Below are 18,482 nucleotides of genomic sequence, written 5' to 3' on the forward strand. Positions count from 1 at the left end.
GGGAAAGAGAGATGGATTGCGGAAGCGTGCTCCCATATGCCATCTCAGTGGTTGCATTTCACTGTAGAAGTGAATTGGAGAAGGTCTCATGGAATGACAGCCTGTAGGCATCACCAGAATGAGGTGGAGGGAGAGGGAGCAAGAGAGAGAGAGAAGTGAGTAGGATGGGGCATCAGAAGTTTTTAGGTCTACTAGATAGTAAAAAACGTGGGTGAGTTGTTCACTCCTGCAAGGTGGTGGTTGATCTTCAACCTCGGATGTGATTGTGAATCGTGTCAGGGCACCACCGATGCATCCAGCATCGCACGAGTTAACAAGATCATGTCAGGTCCTTTGACCTCCAAAAGCACACCTTTACAGGTAGGATACAATTCAATCGTTGGGCTTCTCCTAATGCGACACCCAACTGAACACTCCTTTAGGCATGGGAATATAGGATAACGGAGGTATTTTCAAAGTTGAGATGTGAAATTTGCATGAAGGACTCACTTCCAGGCGCTTACTAAGGCCTGTACTCTTTGTTTTCGTCTCCTCAGGTGTGTACACCTACAAACTGGAAAGAACATGGGGGTAGCATTGCATTTGTGACCAGTGGTATGGAGACTAGTCCGGCCCTGTGTTATGCCAGCACACAAGGTACCCATCGGACAGGCAAGTAGGTCTGACTACAACAACCACAACGTTTGGCACTGAGGCAGTGGCACCTCACCTTCTCCGCAAAGCCAAGTAATGAAGCAGTGCAGAATCAACTTCTCAACAGTTTAAGGAGGGTATTCTTCCACTTGTCGTAATTTACCAGGTTGAAGGTTGCACAACCTCCGGATCTCCCCCTTTGTCTACGTTGTCTATTCACTCACCAATTCGGATTCCGACTGACCCACACACCACGCACTTTAATAAAACTATGTGAGTCCACTTTTGAAGAAGAAGAAGAAGAAGAAGGATGTCAAATTGACTAGCTTTTACTTCAGAATGTAATGAGGCATTTAGAGGATGGACTTGATAAACACGGACCCCACCTTAGCTACTGCATGCAATGCAACTCCGAACTGGGTTGACCGCCATCCACGCCCAAACCATCCTGTCAGTCATATGCGAACAGTTGGCATGGTGGTCGGTGAGCGTGAGCCACCACGAATTCCAGTAGGATGAACACATGTTGACACTTGACACGACCCGGTTTACCCTTGCATATAGGTCCTTCTTTCCCATCCCCTCTTTTCTGTCCAGTCGCTTAGCTCACTGCCGTCGATGAGACACAAGGTCCTCCCTTACTTTACTCCATCTTGTGAGTAAAGAGCTCTCTTTCCCTTGATTAGCTGAATGATGGAATTAATGGATCTCAGCAATTACTGAAAGTGAACAACTCCTAGCCCGAAGCTGATTCTCGACTGCATCACACACGTACACACACAAAAGTGAAGGTGTATGAGGTTGAAGTGGTTGGTAGCAGCCACCTCTTAAAGCGTGGCGTAACGAATAATCAGTGATATATTCGTTGGCGACATCTCCCGACGTCTGGGAGCCTCCTCACTACAATCGAATGACTCGAAACAATACACATCGAATTTGTACTATAATTGCAAGCTAAGCCTCTCCACCTTCTCAACCCAGCTAAATTACCATCGTCCAGCTAGGATTCCATCAAAAGCACAACTGGCGCTGGCAGCTAGTTCTCTCGGACCCCTTAACCACTCTTCAGCATGAAACATTGCCCAGGTGCCATTTCTATTCCGAAACAGAGATAGGTGTATATGATTGGCGCAGGTGCCCCCAACACTCCTCAGGACAAAATATTTGTCTGGACCAATAAGATAGATGGCTTTCAATCCTTCACATCAATGCCAATGAATGGTGTATTTGGGCATAAAGGGTTTGGATTTACGTGGCCATGAGGACTTATGGAGGAAGTACTGTGGGAAAGCCTACCTGTTGAAGGAGACGTGTACAGCGTCAAGTGTAAGAGTGTCCATCCCACCAGTATTTGTGGTTACTTCTGGGAAATAATCAACACAAGAGCGTTCCAAGCGCGACTGGTGAGTCAAGAGGGAGAAAGATAGGCTGTCCCACCTTGACCCGCTTGTGTGTGAATAGAAACCGTTTTACTAGAAGAATGCATCCTATGCATTGGCCAATGCATGTGCTAACTTGTAACTGACGAAGACCTGGCGGATTGTTCGGCTACACCCAGACAAAACAATGACAAGGCACGCCTGTCGGTTCGCCTTCGTGTCCAATCTACGCTTCGCCTACAACAAGGCCTCACGCACAGTCTACGCACAATCCATCAACTAGCTCTAACATCCCTCCATCCCACAGCCTCAAATCCAACCGAATGTCTTCATATCACACTGACATTCACAAAAACACAAAGTAAAACACGTTCCAACATTATATTAGCCATTTGTCGATGGTCAACAAGGCAAAGAAGGGCGATATGAAGAGGAATCGGCGAGGATTGACGCAATTACGAACGTTAGTATGGAAGACGATGCCAACGGACTAGTTAGTACTCATCGTGGAACGGATATTCCGGGTGCTTTGAAAAGCTTAAGAAGATAGAAATAGATAAGAGAAAAGAATGCATATACTTGAGGCGTCGTGGGACAACCCACATGTCGTAATGATATTGAGCTTTCAGGAATTCAATTGAGCACTTTCTACACTAGTGTTTTGGTAAGCAGGAAGCACAATTGTGTTATATAAAGCACGATGGACACAACTTACCCAGGCCACCAAATAACACGGCCGACTTCACCAGTCATGTTGAGTTTCTCCATTTCCGCATCGGTCAGCTCGAAATCAAACAACTCGAAAGCACAAAGAGGTTTTATGTGGATTTAACAATCAAATGGTTTGATAGGACATTCTTTGCTTAGGACTTACATCAAAATTTGACCTAATGCGCTCAGGAGTGACACTTTTGACGAGAACAACGATGCCTCTTTGGAGACCATGACGCAGAAGCACCTGAGCAGGTGTTTTCTTGTGCTTGTGAGCAATCTCGACAACGTTCTCCTCCTCCAATACTGGCTTTACTTGGTCTCTAAAATGAGCCAGAAAGACGGCTTAGTTGAAATTCCAGCTGACAAAAAATTTGACGGCGGCGAAATGCGCGAACAAACCCAACAAAACCGGGAGAGCCAAGGGGCGAATAGCCCTCGATCATGATGTTCTTTGAGTGACAAAACTCAATCAGCTTCGTGTTGAGACAGTGAATATTGACTTCAACCTGATTCACTGCTGGAGGAATTGTGCATGATGACAAAATGCGTTCAATTTGTCTTTTGTTAAAGTTGGACACGCCAATCGATTTCACGAGTCCATCAGACACCAATTCCTCCATGGCCTAGAAAGTTGTGGTATTATGCCTTCACAAACCTACCTTCCATGTGTCCTCAATTTTATGATACTCAAAACTGAACGAGTTTGGATCACGGATATTGAAATCCACACCCTCCTTGTATTTGAGGGACGCAGGAAAGTGCATCAAGTATAAATCCAAGTACTGCAGGCCAAAATTTTTAACTGAGAGTTCGCACGCCGCGCGGACATCTTCGGGTGCGTGTTTGTCGCACCACAGCTACATTCACATTATCAAACCTCATGTATCAGCAGGAGTACCTTCGAGGTAACGAAGATATCTTCACGCCTAAGATTGTACTTCTTCATGGATGTTGCAATTGCAGCACCGACTTCCTTTTCGTTCCCATAGATCATAGCACAGTCAATGTGGCGATACCCAGTGCTAATAGCCACTTCCACCGCTTCAGTCACGACTTCTTTAGGAGCCTATAATTGACATACAGTGAGCAAAACCAGATCTTTTTACGTAGAAGGTCCCGAAGCCAAGTTGTGGAATCCTATGACCGCTGTTGAGAAGCATACTTTGATTCTGGCTCATTCCCCTAGAGGTAAAATGATCGTCAAATCGCCTATGCACGCCTGAACGCAATAAATTAGGTCAATGAGCATATGCAATTTATTCATATAAACAAAATTTGCTTATCTTTTTGCCTTTGCACTACGGCTAATAAATTATGTACGCCTATTTCTAGCACAGAACACTTCGATGCGTTTCTTAAAAATATGCGGTAAAAAGCCCTCCTCAGGGCATTACAGTTCATTTCAAATGCAATTTTTATTTACAAAGTTGCACCAAATATAAACAGCCCTCTAAGCTTTAAGGCAAACAAATTCCTCTGTTCTCGTTTCTGCTTATTAGCAATTACATGCACATGCACTTGTTTCGAGAAGCTTCAACTATCTTTATTTAACTGCTAATTTTGTGTGGCCAGACTCATCGCGCCCTTGCGCAAAACGTACTAGGGCTTAACTGCTTAACCGTAAAATTTGTGCCGCATACTGCATCTATTAGTTATCTGGAATACTGGTAATTCCTTATCTGCCTGCCTTCGTACTCGATACCCCTTACTATTGTAGCGTCCCGGGACTCCCTGAAGACGAAAGAAGACACAATACTCGGGCAGAATATATATATTCAGCACAAAGAAGGTGTCTAGGCTATTGGCATGGCCCAAAAGGCCAGCCCACCCAGCGAGGTACAATGGGGCTAATTCGAAGTACAAAAGTGGCGCCTCACCAACAACGAGGGATAAACCACTATCGTATTACACTATCGCTGCCACGAAGACGCGCAGCTCAGTTCTTTTACTCTAGACAGTGTCCAAAATTGCTCCGTCAGTTTATTTTTACTATTCTCTCTATTGCCTATCTCCCATTCAAATATTTGCTCTTGTACGATATTTATCTCACTATTCGTATGAGCAAACTCAAGCGCACTCTATCCTTTAAAAGGTTACCATTTTCATTCACTCATAAACAGGTGGATCTATTTTTAGTAGAATGCATTAGGTGTTGCGCATTTACTGAAGGCCGGTGGGAGTTATGCAAATGCAGCATCCACTCTCAGGCCATAAGTACGCAACAGTTTATGCAGGCATGAGGGTGGCTGCACCTCGGGTGAGCTTGGTGCCAGGAAGGATAATAACCACTCCAAATGCGTAAGTGCATGCATGTTTGACATCGCAAATAGCGCTGAATCCCCGTCACCAATTGACCTCCTTCCCAAACATGTAGCACTAATGATGGTTTTGGTGGAATGTAGTTGCATTGATCAATATGGTAACTTAGTTTACTTGCAATGCGATAATTTTTGTGATGTTCTCCGATATAAATAACGAACGCAGTATAGCCTATCTTGACAATAGGGACATGAGCAAGTAATTTAACCGTCATCATGCGGAAGTGGATACTCGCTGTGTAAACTTCACTACCACAGTGATGAAGAGATAGCCTCTAGCGCGCTTTAACAAAGGAAAGAAGTAGTCATTTTGAGTGGTGTCGCCTAGGATAGATTGAACTACAAGTACTTCAAAGATGCCAAATTTACAGGTATATTTGTACACGAGTAACCGTGTGTGAGCCTGTTCTAGGGAGTTGACGTGGATAAGTGCATCCCAGACACTGCTAGTTACGATGTCTGACATGCGGTGAGGAAAGAAGGGTCTTGAGGACAAATAAGTACCTCCACGAATATCTCGTTGCACAGATTACCTCAATCAGCGCACCCCGTAGAGACTATGATGTTAATCAGGGGTACTTTATTCGCCCACCAGTATGAGCAAGCTGGTGCCACTGGGTGCGGCGCAAGTGAATGTTGACTAACTGCAGAAGACGCGGGGCACGCCTATGCTCGTATACTTGTGACATCTTAAGGGGCTTGGTGGTGTGCCAATTGGCGCTCGTAGTCGCTGCTGAGAAAAGCGTTTGTGTGAAATGACGTCCTGTCAACACCTCTGGTCTGCAGCCCTCTAAACACCCTCCACACTCATAATGGTACACTTTTTTATACTTCCCTTCCTCACTAGACCTATTATAATGACCGAATTGCAAAATTACTTTCACACAATGTACAGTAACCAAGAAGCTAGTCTGTTGGAGCTAATTAGAACAGTCATTGTAGAAATTGCCTTTAGACGGTGATGGCCATAGGCACAGTGGAGGCAGAATAACCAAGAAGACGCTCTAAGGAATGCGTGGAAATGGAGAGTTGGAATACAAGCGTTGTGGCAAAATGATCCCACACTTGACTTCTTGACATTATGATAAAATGACAGTGATCGCCCTTCTTTCGTGTACATTTTACACTTATGTCCGACTCTCTTTAGTGCGGATTCTTTTTTATAGATTTCAAGGCCTGACACTTTACTCATTAGGTGATATGAAATAGACTATCCATCGCTTTCAATACGGTGCCAAATCACCCGTATTCTTCACTCTGTTCGCCAGTTCTTGCTACTTTAATTCATTTCAGTAGACTACTTCCTACTCTTCGTAGACGTACACAACATTAGTTTTGGCAATTTTGGTACCAACAGAAATAACTTCCATCAACCAATCGCCTAATCAGCCAATCGAATGTCAGTATTTGATAGGGGATAGAAACGCATTAGGAAATGATGGTGGAACCTGTGCTCCATGGTTTAGAAATCGCCAGCTTACTTGTATCGCCTGTACTGCATTAACGTCCATCTGTGGGCATTCGGGATGCCACACGATGCGAGGTCTGTAAGAGGGATGCATTAGAAGCAAAGCGGGTGAGGTGTGGCAGCCAAACAGAGCGTTGATGCAGTGCTCCACTAAAATCGGCAGTCCTTTCTCTACGCGACACCAAATCGCAAATCTCACGTCTGCGAGAGCTAAGAACCTCTCTCTATTTCCTTTGTCACATTCCCACCGCAATTTGCCTGCTTTTTCTTACACACGTGATGGTGGGATGGTCCATTGTCTGGAAAGTGTTGAGGTTGAGGCGGGCGCTACTAGCCGACCATCAAAGTAAATGTGGATTAACTCATTGGGTACTGAAATCAACAAAGAATTGAATTGCCTACTATCACTAAAAGCAAACTGTGTAGAATAAGAGGAGTCAGTTCCACCCTCTGTGTCTCACAACGATATTGCGATTGGGTTGTCAGCTCACTCGGCTTTTGGTGGTTAGTGACACTTGTATTGATGATTCAATCTGAGGCATTTGTTTTTCGCACATGAATAGAAGAATAAACCAAGTATGTTTACATTAACAAGGGGTACTTAAACAACAGCACAAACGCCGAAGTTGATAGGAGGGTCTCGCATCGTGCAGCGCGTTGCTCCTGTGCAACCGATGGCTCCTACACCGACTCTTGATCTCAGTAGTGGTCATAAGATTCCGCAACTTGCTTTTGGAACCGCTGTAAGATTTAATTCCGTCTGCTACATGATAATCATAGGGTTCCAAAGAAAGAATGGAACAAGCCGTTGAAGTGGCTATTAGCACGGGGTTTCGCCATATCGACGGCGCCATGCTTTATGGCACTGAGCCGGAAATCGGTGCCGCGATAGCATCATCCATGAGGAAGTACAATCTTCAACGCGAAGACTTCTTCCTTACTTCAAAGGTAGCTCTTCAAGTTCTTAAAATTGGCTATTCTAAATGTAGCTTTGGTGTGACAAACACGCACCCGAAGATGTCCGCCCAACTTGCGAAATGTCAATTAAAGATCTCGGCGTCGAGTATTTGGATCTGTACTTGATCCACTGGCCTGTTTCCTTCCAACAGAAGGATGATGGTGAATTTGATGTCAATGATCCAAGCCGAATAGTATATGAGCATCATAAAATTGAGGATACGTGGAGGGTAGAGCCGTGAAATGGATGTAAAAGCCTCTATTTAGGCTATGGAAGAATTAGTATCCGCTAGGCTTGTCAAGTCGATTGGAGTGTCTAACTTCAACAAACGACAACTGGAGCGTATTTTGGCATCGTGTACAATTCCACCAGCAGTGAATCAGGTCGAAGTCAATATCCACTGTCCCAACACGAAGCTGATTGAGTTTTGTCACTCCAAGAACATTCAGGTGGAGGGCTACGCACCCCTCGGCTGTCCTGGTTTCCTAAAGTAAGCCGGAGAATTTTAACCGACCAAATTTGGACACTTCTGGTAGGGGCGAGGTAAAGTCGCTTCTAAATGATGAGAAGGTTGTCGAAATTGCGCATAAACACAAGAGGACACCTGCTCAGGTGCTACTGCGTCATGGTATTCAAAGAGGTATCGTTGTTATCGTCAAAAGTGTCACTCCTGAGCGCATCAAGTCGAATTTTGATGTAAGTCCTAAGCAAAGAGTGTCTTGTCAAACCTTTTGACCGCCAAATCCTCATGACACCTCTTTGTGCTTTCCAGGTGTTTGACTTCGAGCTGACCGATGTGGAAATGGAGAAACTTAACAGAACCGATTCAAACAAGCGTATTTTCTCACTTCCAGCGTAAGTTTTGTACTTATTGTTTAGCACGACATGAAGTGGGCTTTTTTGTTTGTCAAAACAGTGCCAAAGTGTGCAACCATGATTTGGGTAAATACCAACTCTCTCTGTCTCTTTTAGATTTGCACAGCATCCGGAATATCCATTCCATGATGAGTACTAACTACTTTGCTGTCCTCTTCCTCCACACTCGCATTCGTGATTGCATTAACGCTTGTCAGCCTCTCTTCTCCCCTCTTTCTTCGTCTCCCTGTCCATAAACAAATGGCCTCTGGAACACTGGAAAGTGCTTTACTTTGCAGTTGTGCAGATACCAACTTGATGTGGAGTGGCACGGATGGATATGAGGAATTTGGGTGGGCTAATGTTAGGCTCAGTTTAAGAATGTATAAGGCCACACCTGGGGCCTTGTTTAAGGGAGAGTTAATATTGCAAGTAAAGGATAAACGGGGGGAGACTAGTAGTCGTTTAAAATCTGGGCAGGACAAAATAAATCCTCCAGTCTTCGTTGTATGGTAGAGTAATATATATTTCAAGAAGGGATTTGGAGCTGGTGGTGACAAGTTAGCTATGTGTTAGTCCAGGTCTTGTCAAATCTACACGCTGTAACCTCCTGATGGGATGACGATGCATCCATTCTAACCCTTTCGGCTAACTAAGGCAATGCAGAAATACATCAGTGTGTACCATTTACGACGAGACACAAAACAGTTCTGATGTACACAATCATGGGAGGTCTTTCCTCTGACGACAAGTCAACAAGCATCGACACAACTACCTCCGATTCTATCTCTCACTTTATTATCCTCTTCACCAACTTGCGCTACTTTATCTTGTAAGTGGGAATCGCTCTTGCAATGAATTGACTGCTCGAAAGGTGGAATAGGAAGATCTTAAGGACAATGGCTTCGGCTACAGATAAGTGTGATTCCTTGTGGTCGGTATCATCCAAATTGTTTCACAAACGTGCCTAAACATCCACACGCGTGGTGAATGCTAACATGACAGAGTTTGAAAATCACTCTCTCGAAGGAAATAAACACCAACTTGGAGGGAATCGTACCTTTCTTCCTTGCTACAATTTAAACGATTTAGCTGGCTACACTTCTGTTGCGCCTTCTTACCCCCCACCCTCTTTCTCTACTCACGTCTTGTGACACTAGACTTTCCCCAATTTACTTACATAGTGATATGTGACCACGAAAGTTTCTTTCTGGCCGCGTTTTGTGTTTCTACCAATGCAGCACAGATGTCTAAACATTTATTATCCACAGAGTTGATAAACAAACGTCTCAGTTGGCGTAAACTTTGTCAGCTCCCAAGTTTGGACGGCATTCATTGGCTGGACAGGGAAAGCGACTACAGTATGGATTCGTAGGCAGGAAGAAAGTATCCATTTGTCACATCACTGTTTTATGGCACATAGCGAAGAGGTGGTGACGGAACAAATTACCTAAAATGTGTAGGCAGCTATAGATCGTCTGTTTTGTCAAGGCACTCGAGGAGACATCCTGCATTAAACATCCAATCCACAAAATTTTCTAGGTGATTTGTGCGTCCTTGCTTGTGGCTCAATGCGGACGCGAAAGAGCAAGTGATTATAGCTGAGACCAATCTACTGATTGAGAAGCAGCCAGAGACAGACAATTAGTGGTGCAATTAATCTACAAACCGTCCACCTAGCCAATCAGCGCCAAAACCGACAGTGGCTATTCTACGACAACAGTGTCGGAGTAGGTCGTGCCACTTGGTGACACAGCATTTAGATCACGGATCCGGTGGAGTCTGTGAGCACAAATATGGGTACAGTGTCAGCTATATCCACGCAGAGAAAATGAGGCGACGCTATTCCATTTATTGCAAATGGCAGGTTTGTCGGGCTTCAGATGTCTTGCATATAGAGGATGGCATCAAATCCGTATTTTGTGCCCCAGAAAACAGCAGAAAGCGGGATCAAGCAGCTCAAAACAGTTGAAGAATTTATTAATTTACTGCAGTTGGTTGTCAGCAAAAGACTTAAGTTTAATCTTAAAAAAATAATTGGTAATATGGCACTAAAGGAGGTAGGTTTTCATTATAGGGAGAAATACATGGATCATGAAAGAATTTAAGCTACAAAAATAATGGAAAATTGGGAATTAGTGGCTTTGCTACTACTAACGTCTGCATCCCTTATTCGATTAAAATGAAATTTTAACTTCAAAAGCACCAAGAAGTTGCCTTTGTAGATGTTACTAAACCAACGAACAAGGCAAAATATAACCCTAACAGAGTGTCACTTGACAGAATCATTTGAGTAGCTCTTTAGAAACTAGGTATTTAATAAAATGAATCCTTGGTTTAATTTAGCAAATGCAAACATCTGATTAGGAAGCAGTTTGCCTGCGACTCAAGGGGCTAATATAGTAATAAAAATAATAAAATAATATTCGACAACTGATAACATAAGGAAAAATATGAACTTCTACACCGTAAACCTGTTACACATTGGATTAGTTGATATGGAATTATGTTATTATGACATATAACAAATGATGCGTTATATTGCGAATCTTTGATTAGTTGTTTAGCTCTGCCTTTAATTACACGGGCACTTCGGTCTCCCCAGATTGTACCTCGGCCTAAGAGCATTCCCCAGGGCCATGTCGGTGACCTCAGCTCTTCTCTCTGTCAGTAATACACTTTCTGTTATGTTGCTATCACTTCTTATTTGGCCCCCCTAGACATCTCGGAAGACGAAAGGAGATATAATACTTGTGCACAATATATACATTTGACATACAGAAGGGAGTGGTGCTATTGGTATGGCCCGAAGACCATCCACCCCAGCGAAAGTACAATGGCGGAGATCCAAAGTGAGCTTTTTCCTGAAGCTGAGAGTTAGAAAATCAACGTATCGCATAATTCATCTCTTCATTTAAGCAACTCTCTCAGCAATTGCCTTAGTTAAACTCCAGCTTTAGTCATAATACTAAAGGCTGTGCTTTAGGAAAACACTTACTAGCCATCCGTGCCAGTCATCGAATTTCCGTGTAACCGAGGAGAAGCCTGACTGCAGCATCGTCGATCCCTTTTAAAAATACCACTGGATCTAAGACGAGAAAATATACCAGCCAACACGCGTGTCCATAGTTAGTCATAGGAACACTGGTCACGCTACTCCTACTTCAGATCTACCCGACCATATCCATTCGAGTTCAATCCAGCTGTTGGAGAAGTGGAGGAGGTATCGCACGTTCATGATACTTACATCTTCACACAGTTTCGGCAGACAGCTCCGTAACAAATATTTTTGAGATGGTTCGGAGCGAGTGCCGCTTCAGTTGCTAACAGCTTTCCTGCTGACCAAGGTACTGGGGTAGCCTCCGATGGTTGGCGTTAATTTCAGCTCTCCCGCCATAAGTTGTCACAGATTCTTTCAACTGCAGCACATGCACTTCTTCTGTTGCGTTAAGGTTTATCATCCGGCGTTAGAAATCAGGATGATTGTTCTTTAAGGTCGGGTTCGCTACCTACCGCTGTCACCATTGCAGCATTTTCAAGACTTCCCTGAACGCGATCAAAGATGTACTTCATTGGATTACTGGCATAGCCTGGAGACCAGTCCAACCAACGAAGATACGATAGCGGAGGACCTAAGATGAAACCGCAGACAAAACCGAGAGTTTTACAACCAAAGGCTTGAACATAAATTAAGACAGGGCCAATTATGCTGCGCAAGTTAAATATAATGCTATGAAAGCTTATCAACTTACCATCACTAAACTGCTAGAATAGCATTACAGTCATCAGAGATTTTATAGATAAATAGGTATTACACATATTTACCGCCAAAGTCACTATTGACAGCTATTCCTTCCCTCAGATGCAATTATTTTTGCCAACTTACGATGCTTGTTTGTAAATAAAATGCGCTATTAAATAAAATATTAAATGGACTTGAAATTGTTTAGACCATGTGACTGGTATATTACGGCGTTGGTAGTCAAATGGTATCAATTTTGAAATTCACTTCGCATGGATCAAGGTATAGGCAAAATTACTAGCAAAGTGCTAGACTTCTCGTTTTTAAACACCTTTAAGCAGTTAACTAATTTGCTTTTAATGGCATTCTTGGGAGTATGTCGTTGTTTTGTTCCAGCCTATTTCACACATATTCACCATGTAAAAGCAATCTTTTCAATATTTAAATTTGCTGCACTCTGCTGACTGTGTTTCATTCAATAACTCAGACATTTTATGCATTGAAACATTTGCTAGGCATCTGCAGCTCCTGTTTGAAAACTGTTAAACTTGAGGCAGACATCCTTGTTTCTATTATTGTTAGCATTCAAGCTGCGCTTGAGCGTAGTAAATCAATGCCTACACAGTAGCACTTTATCGTTGCCACAATAATTGCAACGCATTTGTTAAGTTACTTCACCTGCTACTTACTAGGCAAACAAATATTTTAATTGTGGTTAAGAGACTTGTATTTGATATTACCTGTCTAGTCATTGTCATTAATAACCACAGATTAGAGTCCGATGATCTTGATAATAGCATTTAAGTATGTACTCTATGCATTCTTTTTTAGCTAGCATATCAAATTTACCGAACTTTTTTCACCTTCCTAGCAGTTAGTTTTGATGCGTAATAAAATCATGAAAACTGATGCCCATATTTGGCGTGTCTGCAAGATGCTGACAGGCTATTCATCTTTAAAGCATCAAAAAAGTTATTCTAATTTGCTGCGTTTTTATTTTATACTTGGCTTTATCACCCGGAAAAACTCATTCAACGATGGAGCAACCCCCTCCTCCCCATACGGCTCTACCGATCTCTGGTCTGTTCCATGGAATTTGCTCTACTAAGTAAAAATCATTCCATAATGCGATTGAACGCATGCAGCGAAACACTTTAGCTTCAGTCTGTCTCTTGTTTTAATTTGGTTTGAGCTGAACTAATCAATGACCACACAGCACTACTTTATGTTTTATTTTTCTTGGAACTCATTTGTTGAGCTGTTTTACCTGTAATTCACTAGACGGACAAATTATTATTTGTGATTAAACAACTGGAATAATATCCATAATCTTTTGGTCTTAGAGGCGTCCAAACAAGGGGAAACACAGCCTTCTCGTACTCAGACTTTTGGCGTAGATTCTCGAGTCGCATATTGTCCCACTTGTCGCTTGAAAGTCAACACCATTGTCGACAATCAAATCAGCACTGCCAAGTTTCTCTGTCTGTTTGTCCTCTGCCTCATCACGTATGCCCCAGTAATGTATCTTTTTGTGACGATGGGACATTAACCACCCTTGGCGATGCTAGACTTCCGTAGACACTAACTGCTCAGCTTTCGTAATTTAGCATTGAGAACTTTAGTGACAATTAGATGAACTAAATTACCACCTAGCTCTGAAAGTGTGCAGTTCCTACATTAACGGTGGAGACTTGAGACGCCGCGTGGGCTGGAGAAATCTTTCTTTTGTACAGCTGTTTAAGAAGTAGCAGCGTGGGTGGCTTCATATTATCAGCCTGTGGAGCACCTACCGCCTTTCTGGCGCCCTTCTTTTTTAATCGTCAAGTTTAGTACAGTGCCTGCTATTCCCATAGACTAACATATGATTTCGTTTAGTGACTTGCTTCATAAGGTAGATATTTTAATTTACCGCATAACACGCAAACGTATTTCTACTAACCTCTTCCATTTGTTTTCGTTTTTAGCGCTCCCCTGTTTTTATTCCTCATACCCTTCGTTTCTTCCGGATATCAGGAGGTGAATCACTTTTGTCCCTACTGTTCCAACCTTTTGGGCATTTTTAAGTCAGAGTAGATTTTTAACGCTCTTGCATCAGGAAGTGGTTTCCTACCTTCCTACCTTGTAAAATCGCGTGTGAATAATATCGTTTGTTGATCTGTGTTATTCATTTTATTCATGAAACCTGGTCTACAGTGATTTTCTAAGTCATCGGTGGCTTTGATATTTCCCCAATAGGTTGGTTCAGCTAATATCTCGATTTTAATAACTTGAATAGATAGTTCTAAATTTCATATTTTTGGCTTGTGGAAGTTTGAAGGTTCCAGGAGAACAGTTATTTCTCCGATGATTCACACTCACACGTAATAATGGTCTTAAGGAAAGAAGAGTGTGGCGCTAAAGTATAAAAAATTAATAGCGCGTAGCCACGCACAATATTCATGAAAGTGTTGAGTGATTAATTGTATGTGAGGTGAATAGGTTGTTGTTGCAGGTGAAAGCAGACTACCTACAACTGAACAAGTACATTACGACCTTGTGAAGTCATACATTGCCAAACACATAGACGATGCTGAAACAATTTATTTGAAACTTTGGTCTAAAGATGGCGGTATATGAAGGGTAATTTATCCTAATGGAAAAGGGAAGGTCGCCATCTTTGTTACATTCCAGCATTCTTTAGGCAAAATAGGGCCGTAAACGGTAAGCCGGGACTACTAACCCGAGTTCACTACATAAAACAAGATTTTGGTTAATATAACCGAGCAGCTGGCTAGATTTTTTCCACGAATCTTAGGATTTTCTTCAAAATGTTTCTTGACCAATAGGCCTAGCAGAGGTCATTCACATGCAGTCATGCACATGATTTTAAACAGGTAACTTATAGTTAACGTATATTATCCACTTGTTTTAATGTACCTTAAAGGCGAGAAGCGGTAAGTATGCAAGAACCTCATGACTTAGTGGAAGCAATCGGCCCCTTGGGACTAACCAAAATTCCAACCCATGCAACCAAAGAGTGGTGTCCTCATCCAGCCGGTCCACCCAGTCCAAAGTTGCAAAACAATATTCTGCTGAAATAAAAAAAAAGATGCTTGATTTTAAGGCGCATTTGATGAAAAACTGGATTTTCTTCGAAGACAAATTTCTGAAACAGCACTCGAATGCAGAAATCTGATGTTAGTAGATATTTGCTTTGGCATCCAGCTTCCGGCAATTCCTTCTGCCACACTTTGCTGAGAGCATATCATCAAAACCGGGTCCTCTTGTGCACTGTCATCAGCAGTTTGTCCTCTCTTTCCTTTCCACTGATTAGGTAAAATAGCCTCAACTGGAACACAAAGCGATCTTAGCATTTTATTTTTGTCAACAGCAAACTTAAAGCCATCTTATTTGCAGCTTTAATCATAACGTATCAAACTGCTTGTTTTGGCGCGACGAAAGACCCAAGTCAACAGACGCTTTGACATCCTGCAATGCAGCAGCATACTGATCGGTAGCTGACCATAATACATTGCACTTTATTCACTTGTATGATGAACTACACAGACAATGCAATCCTCGTACCGACAGCCTACCAACACTCCTGTTGGTTAGCAATGTATGGCCTTCTACATCTGCTGTTCTTAATTAATAATGATTATCTAGGCTTTGGCTGTTTTCATACTATAGTTATTTTATGCAGGACTTGCAAATTTTGGCAACTTTCGCGATATTTTTTATACTTGCTTGTTGCATAATAACGTTTCAAGTTGCACAACGAAAAACATATTTATATTACTGAGTCGTGCCCTCAAAATTTTGTTTCAACTACTTACTGACCTTGCGCACCAGTTAACCAAATGCCACTTTTGATGTATTCGAAGGTTCCGATATGGGCCTAGCGCGTGTCCGGGAGTTTTGGCAAATTTGGCGCAATTATATTGCATTTTGGTGTTTTGGACTATTCAACAACTTTATTTATGTCGTTATGTTGAGCGCGGCTGTCGATATTCTGGAAAGTGGCACCTCTAAGGTGCGTAGTCAGTTTCAAATCACGTTTTTTTTCATCGATTAACAGAAGCAAAGTGGCTTGATTAGTAAGCAGTTATTTTTTTTTGGGTGGATCTATACTTCAACTAATGGTTGCCCGAATAGTTGCGTTACTTACTTTTTATTACTAAAACTTAAAACATGTATGCTACGTTCGATCATTCTGCTATTGCAAGCCAAGTATTCGCCTTCCTACATCTGCTTAGTCTCCGCTTTGATACCGTTGGTTTGTGTGCCTTTTTTTGAAACATTTATTCTTTTTTAAGTAAGCATTTGCTGCCCGTTTTAGAAGTCTGTTTACGATACTGACTGGCATGGTCGAGTAAATTGTACCGTAGTGGGGACCGGGGTAAGTACTATTTTTCACACCGTTTAACACTTATTTCTTCTCATTTAGGCTGTTCTCTTGGCCGATATCGGACCCAGTCTTTTGCTCAAACTTTTAGCTCCCGTTTTTATCCAAAGATTGCACTTTCAGTACGCTTCTTATTTTCCTATTTTCCTGCTTAGTCATTAAGTTGGTAGCCAGGTGAAGTTTTTTTACCACAGTTTTAAGGTTCGCCTCTCCGTTTTCTTCGCGCTTTCTGCGTTTCTCATCGTTTCCTTTTCCAACTCGACCGAACTTAGCCTTTTCGGTAAGAATGTTAGGGGGTTCTCATGGGCGTTTTTGATTTAAAATGTAGGCATATGAAAATTTTTAACTTTCTGCACCTAATTTTTAACAAAATTGTTTCTCCCATCGCAGGCGTCGTATGTGCGAGTCTCTCCTGCGGTCTGGGTGACGTCACATTCCTTACCATGGTCGCGTTCTTTGACACGTAAGTGGGACTAACACTTTTTCTGACATAAGAACACTCCTCTTTCAAACTTTGATACCTCGTCAAGCTTTTAGTCTTGGGAGTGGGTGTACTATTCACTACTTATGTGTAATAAGTTGCTCAGCTTGAGATAAAACCAAAATGTAAGTCACTGTCACTAAGCTAACAGTCTTTCGAATCGCTTGGGAAATAATGAAAATTAATGTTCAAATTAGTGATTTTTTGGTTATACCGCATGATTTAAAGCTGATTTTTGGTTCACGCGCTAGAGTGATAGTGATTTTTGCATTGAATAGATGTAAACTGCTGATAAAGTTGGCACGTTTTGGCATCTGTGATGCTCAGTGCTAAATATTTTGCAATTTCGCGAGGTATGTGCCTATTCTCGGCCTTCGCAATCACCAATAAAGCTTTGAATTTCCGTCGGATCTTATTCCACACACTTTTTTGCTGTTTTAATTGGCCTGTTTGCTGATAGAGAAGTGTCCAATGGGTCTTAAACTCTCCTCCATCTGTTGACCAACACTTCTTAGATAATCGGCTACCATTCACAAGCATAGAGTTATTGGATGGAAACGAACTTCTCTATCTCAATTACTTTATGTTCTCATTTCGATATTTGTAAGAATTTAGCTGCATATTGTGAGTGGTAATTGATTCGCTGATTTCGTTTCGCTTTGGCAACAAGAAAGTTTTCGATGTCTTTTTGATTCATTATTTTGAGCATTTGGAGTCTTTGACTGCCAGTTGACTTGTCAAAATTGCATGACTGCTTCGTCAAAGAGGCACTGTAGCCAAATTCTATTTATTGTTCACCACCTTTCAATGACTTCTAGGTTTGTTTTCATTTGTCTTTAAAAAATAACTTAGGTGCGTGTAAAAGCCTGACAATGAACCAGTTCTTTTATGTTATGTAAATGATGGAATTCGTTTGGTGGAGTTGCATTGGGAATACGAGACAGCTCTCCCTTGACGAGGCGGTTTTGCAAGAGCGGAGAACATTTCGCACCTGAATTTTAATAATGAATCGAGTTGTTTGAAGATGATTGAACTAGGAATAAGTTAGAAATAATGAGTAACTATGTGATGGGCATTCAGCTCCAATCGGATCATGTTAAGTCTACACATTGCAATGGAAATACGTTTAAAAAAGCACGAACTGTATTACCTTCCTCGTCACTACATTTCTGCAAAATTTATCCTACTGATATGTTAATACTGTAAAACAGCCTCGCCATGGCGAACATTATTAGTGCTATTTAGCCATCTTAGAGCGGTGTGAAAAGCCGTCGTGGTGCCTAGCGTGCGCCAACTTCTTAAAAGCCTAAATCTTGGTGAACGTTTTCTTCATGGTCATCTCTGCTACGGAGCGAAAATTTGTCCCTTCTGCGATTCCACCACGCGCTCTTCCATGCATGCACACACCCTCACTCACTACCATTGTTGCCCGTCTTCTTGAACAGCGGTACCTGTGCCTGGTCAGAACTGATCCACGCAACTAACAGCTGACTATAGTTGTCACGACAATACCTCACTATATCTCTCAAGTAAAAGTCCCCCTTTCTCAA

General features: G+C 42.2%; 4 protein-coding genes across 4 annotated transcripts in view; 3 read left to right on the forward strand and 1 right to left on the reverse strand. All coding sequences in view use genetic code 11, as the record gives it.

The window, feature by feature from the left end:
- Window positions 1-2,506: 2,506 nt before the first annotated feature.
- EGR_09848 (Estradiol 17 beta-dehydrogenase) lies at window positions 2,507-3,904 on the reverse strand (the record flags this gene model as incomplete). Its single annotated transcript, XM_024499097.1, has 7 exons — window positions 2,507-2,549; window positions 2,728-2,810; window positions 2,887-3,046; window positions 3,126-3,349; window positions 3,386-3,583; window positions 3,625-3,792; window positions 3,833-3,904. The coding sequence occupies 7 exons, from the start codon at window positions 3,902-3,904 to the stop codon at window positions 2,507-2,509; spliced, it is 948 nt and encodes a 315-aa protein (XP_024346479.1).
- A 3,282-nt stretch (window positions 3,905-7,186) lies between these two features.
- Window positions 7,187-8,485, forward strand: EGR_09849 (Aldo-keto reductase family 1 member C18; the record flags this gene model as incomplete). Its single annotated transcript, XM_024499098.1, has 7 exons — window positions 7,187-7,255; window positions 7,293-7,460; window positions 7,502-7,699; window positions 7,737-7,960; window positions 8,007-8,166; window positions 8,243-8,325; window positions 8,443-8,485. The coding sequence occupies 7 exons, from the start codon at window positions 7,187-7,189 to the stop codon at window positions 8,483-8,485; spliced, it is 945 nt and encodes a 314-aa protein (XP_024346480.1).
- Window positions 8,486-12,339: 3,854 nt separating this feature from the next.
- EGR_09850 (hypothetical protein) lies at window positions 12,340-14,140 on the forward strand (the record flags this gene model as incomplete). Its single annotated transcript, XM_024499099.1, has 4 exons — window positions 12,340-12,349; window positions 13,040-13,147; window positions 13,411-13,573; window positions 14,032-14,140. 4 exons carry the CDS (start codon window positions 12,340-12,342, stop codon window positions 14,138-14,140), a joined length of 390 nt encoding a protein of 129 aa, XP_024346481.1.
- Window positions 14,141-15,938: 1,798 nt separating this feature from the next.
- Window positions 15,939-18,482, forward strand: part of EGR_09851 (Battenin) — a gene marked incomplete at both ends in the record, with an annotated part of 10,879 nt that continues 8,335 nt past the window's right edge. The window contains 5 exons of the mRNA XM_024499100.1: window positions 15,939-16,079; window positions 16,386-16,445; window positions 16,494-16,573; window positions 16,646-16,731; window positions 16,842-16,914. Coding sequence (XP_024346482.1) covers window positions 15,939-16,079; window positions 16,386-16,445; window positions 16,494-16,573; window positions 16,646-16,731; window positions 16,842-16,914 — 440 coding nt within the window. The remainder of the gene's footprint in view (window positions 16,080-16,385; window positions 16,446-16,493; window positions 16,574-16,645; window positions 16,732-16,841; window positions 16,915-18,482) is intronic.

Source organism: Echinococcus granulosus (assembly GCF_000524195.1).
Source record: "Echinococcus granulosus chromosome Unknown EG_S00171, whole genome shotgun sequence".
In the NCBI taxonomy this organism is placed as follows: domain Eukaryota; kingdom Metazoa; phylum Platyhelminthes; class Cestoda; order Cyclophyllidea; family Taeniidae; genus Echinococcus; species Echinococcus granulosus.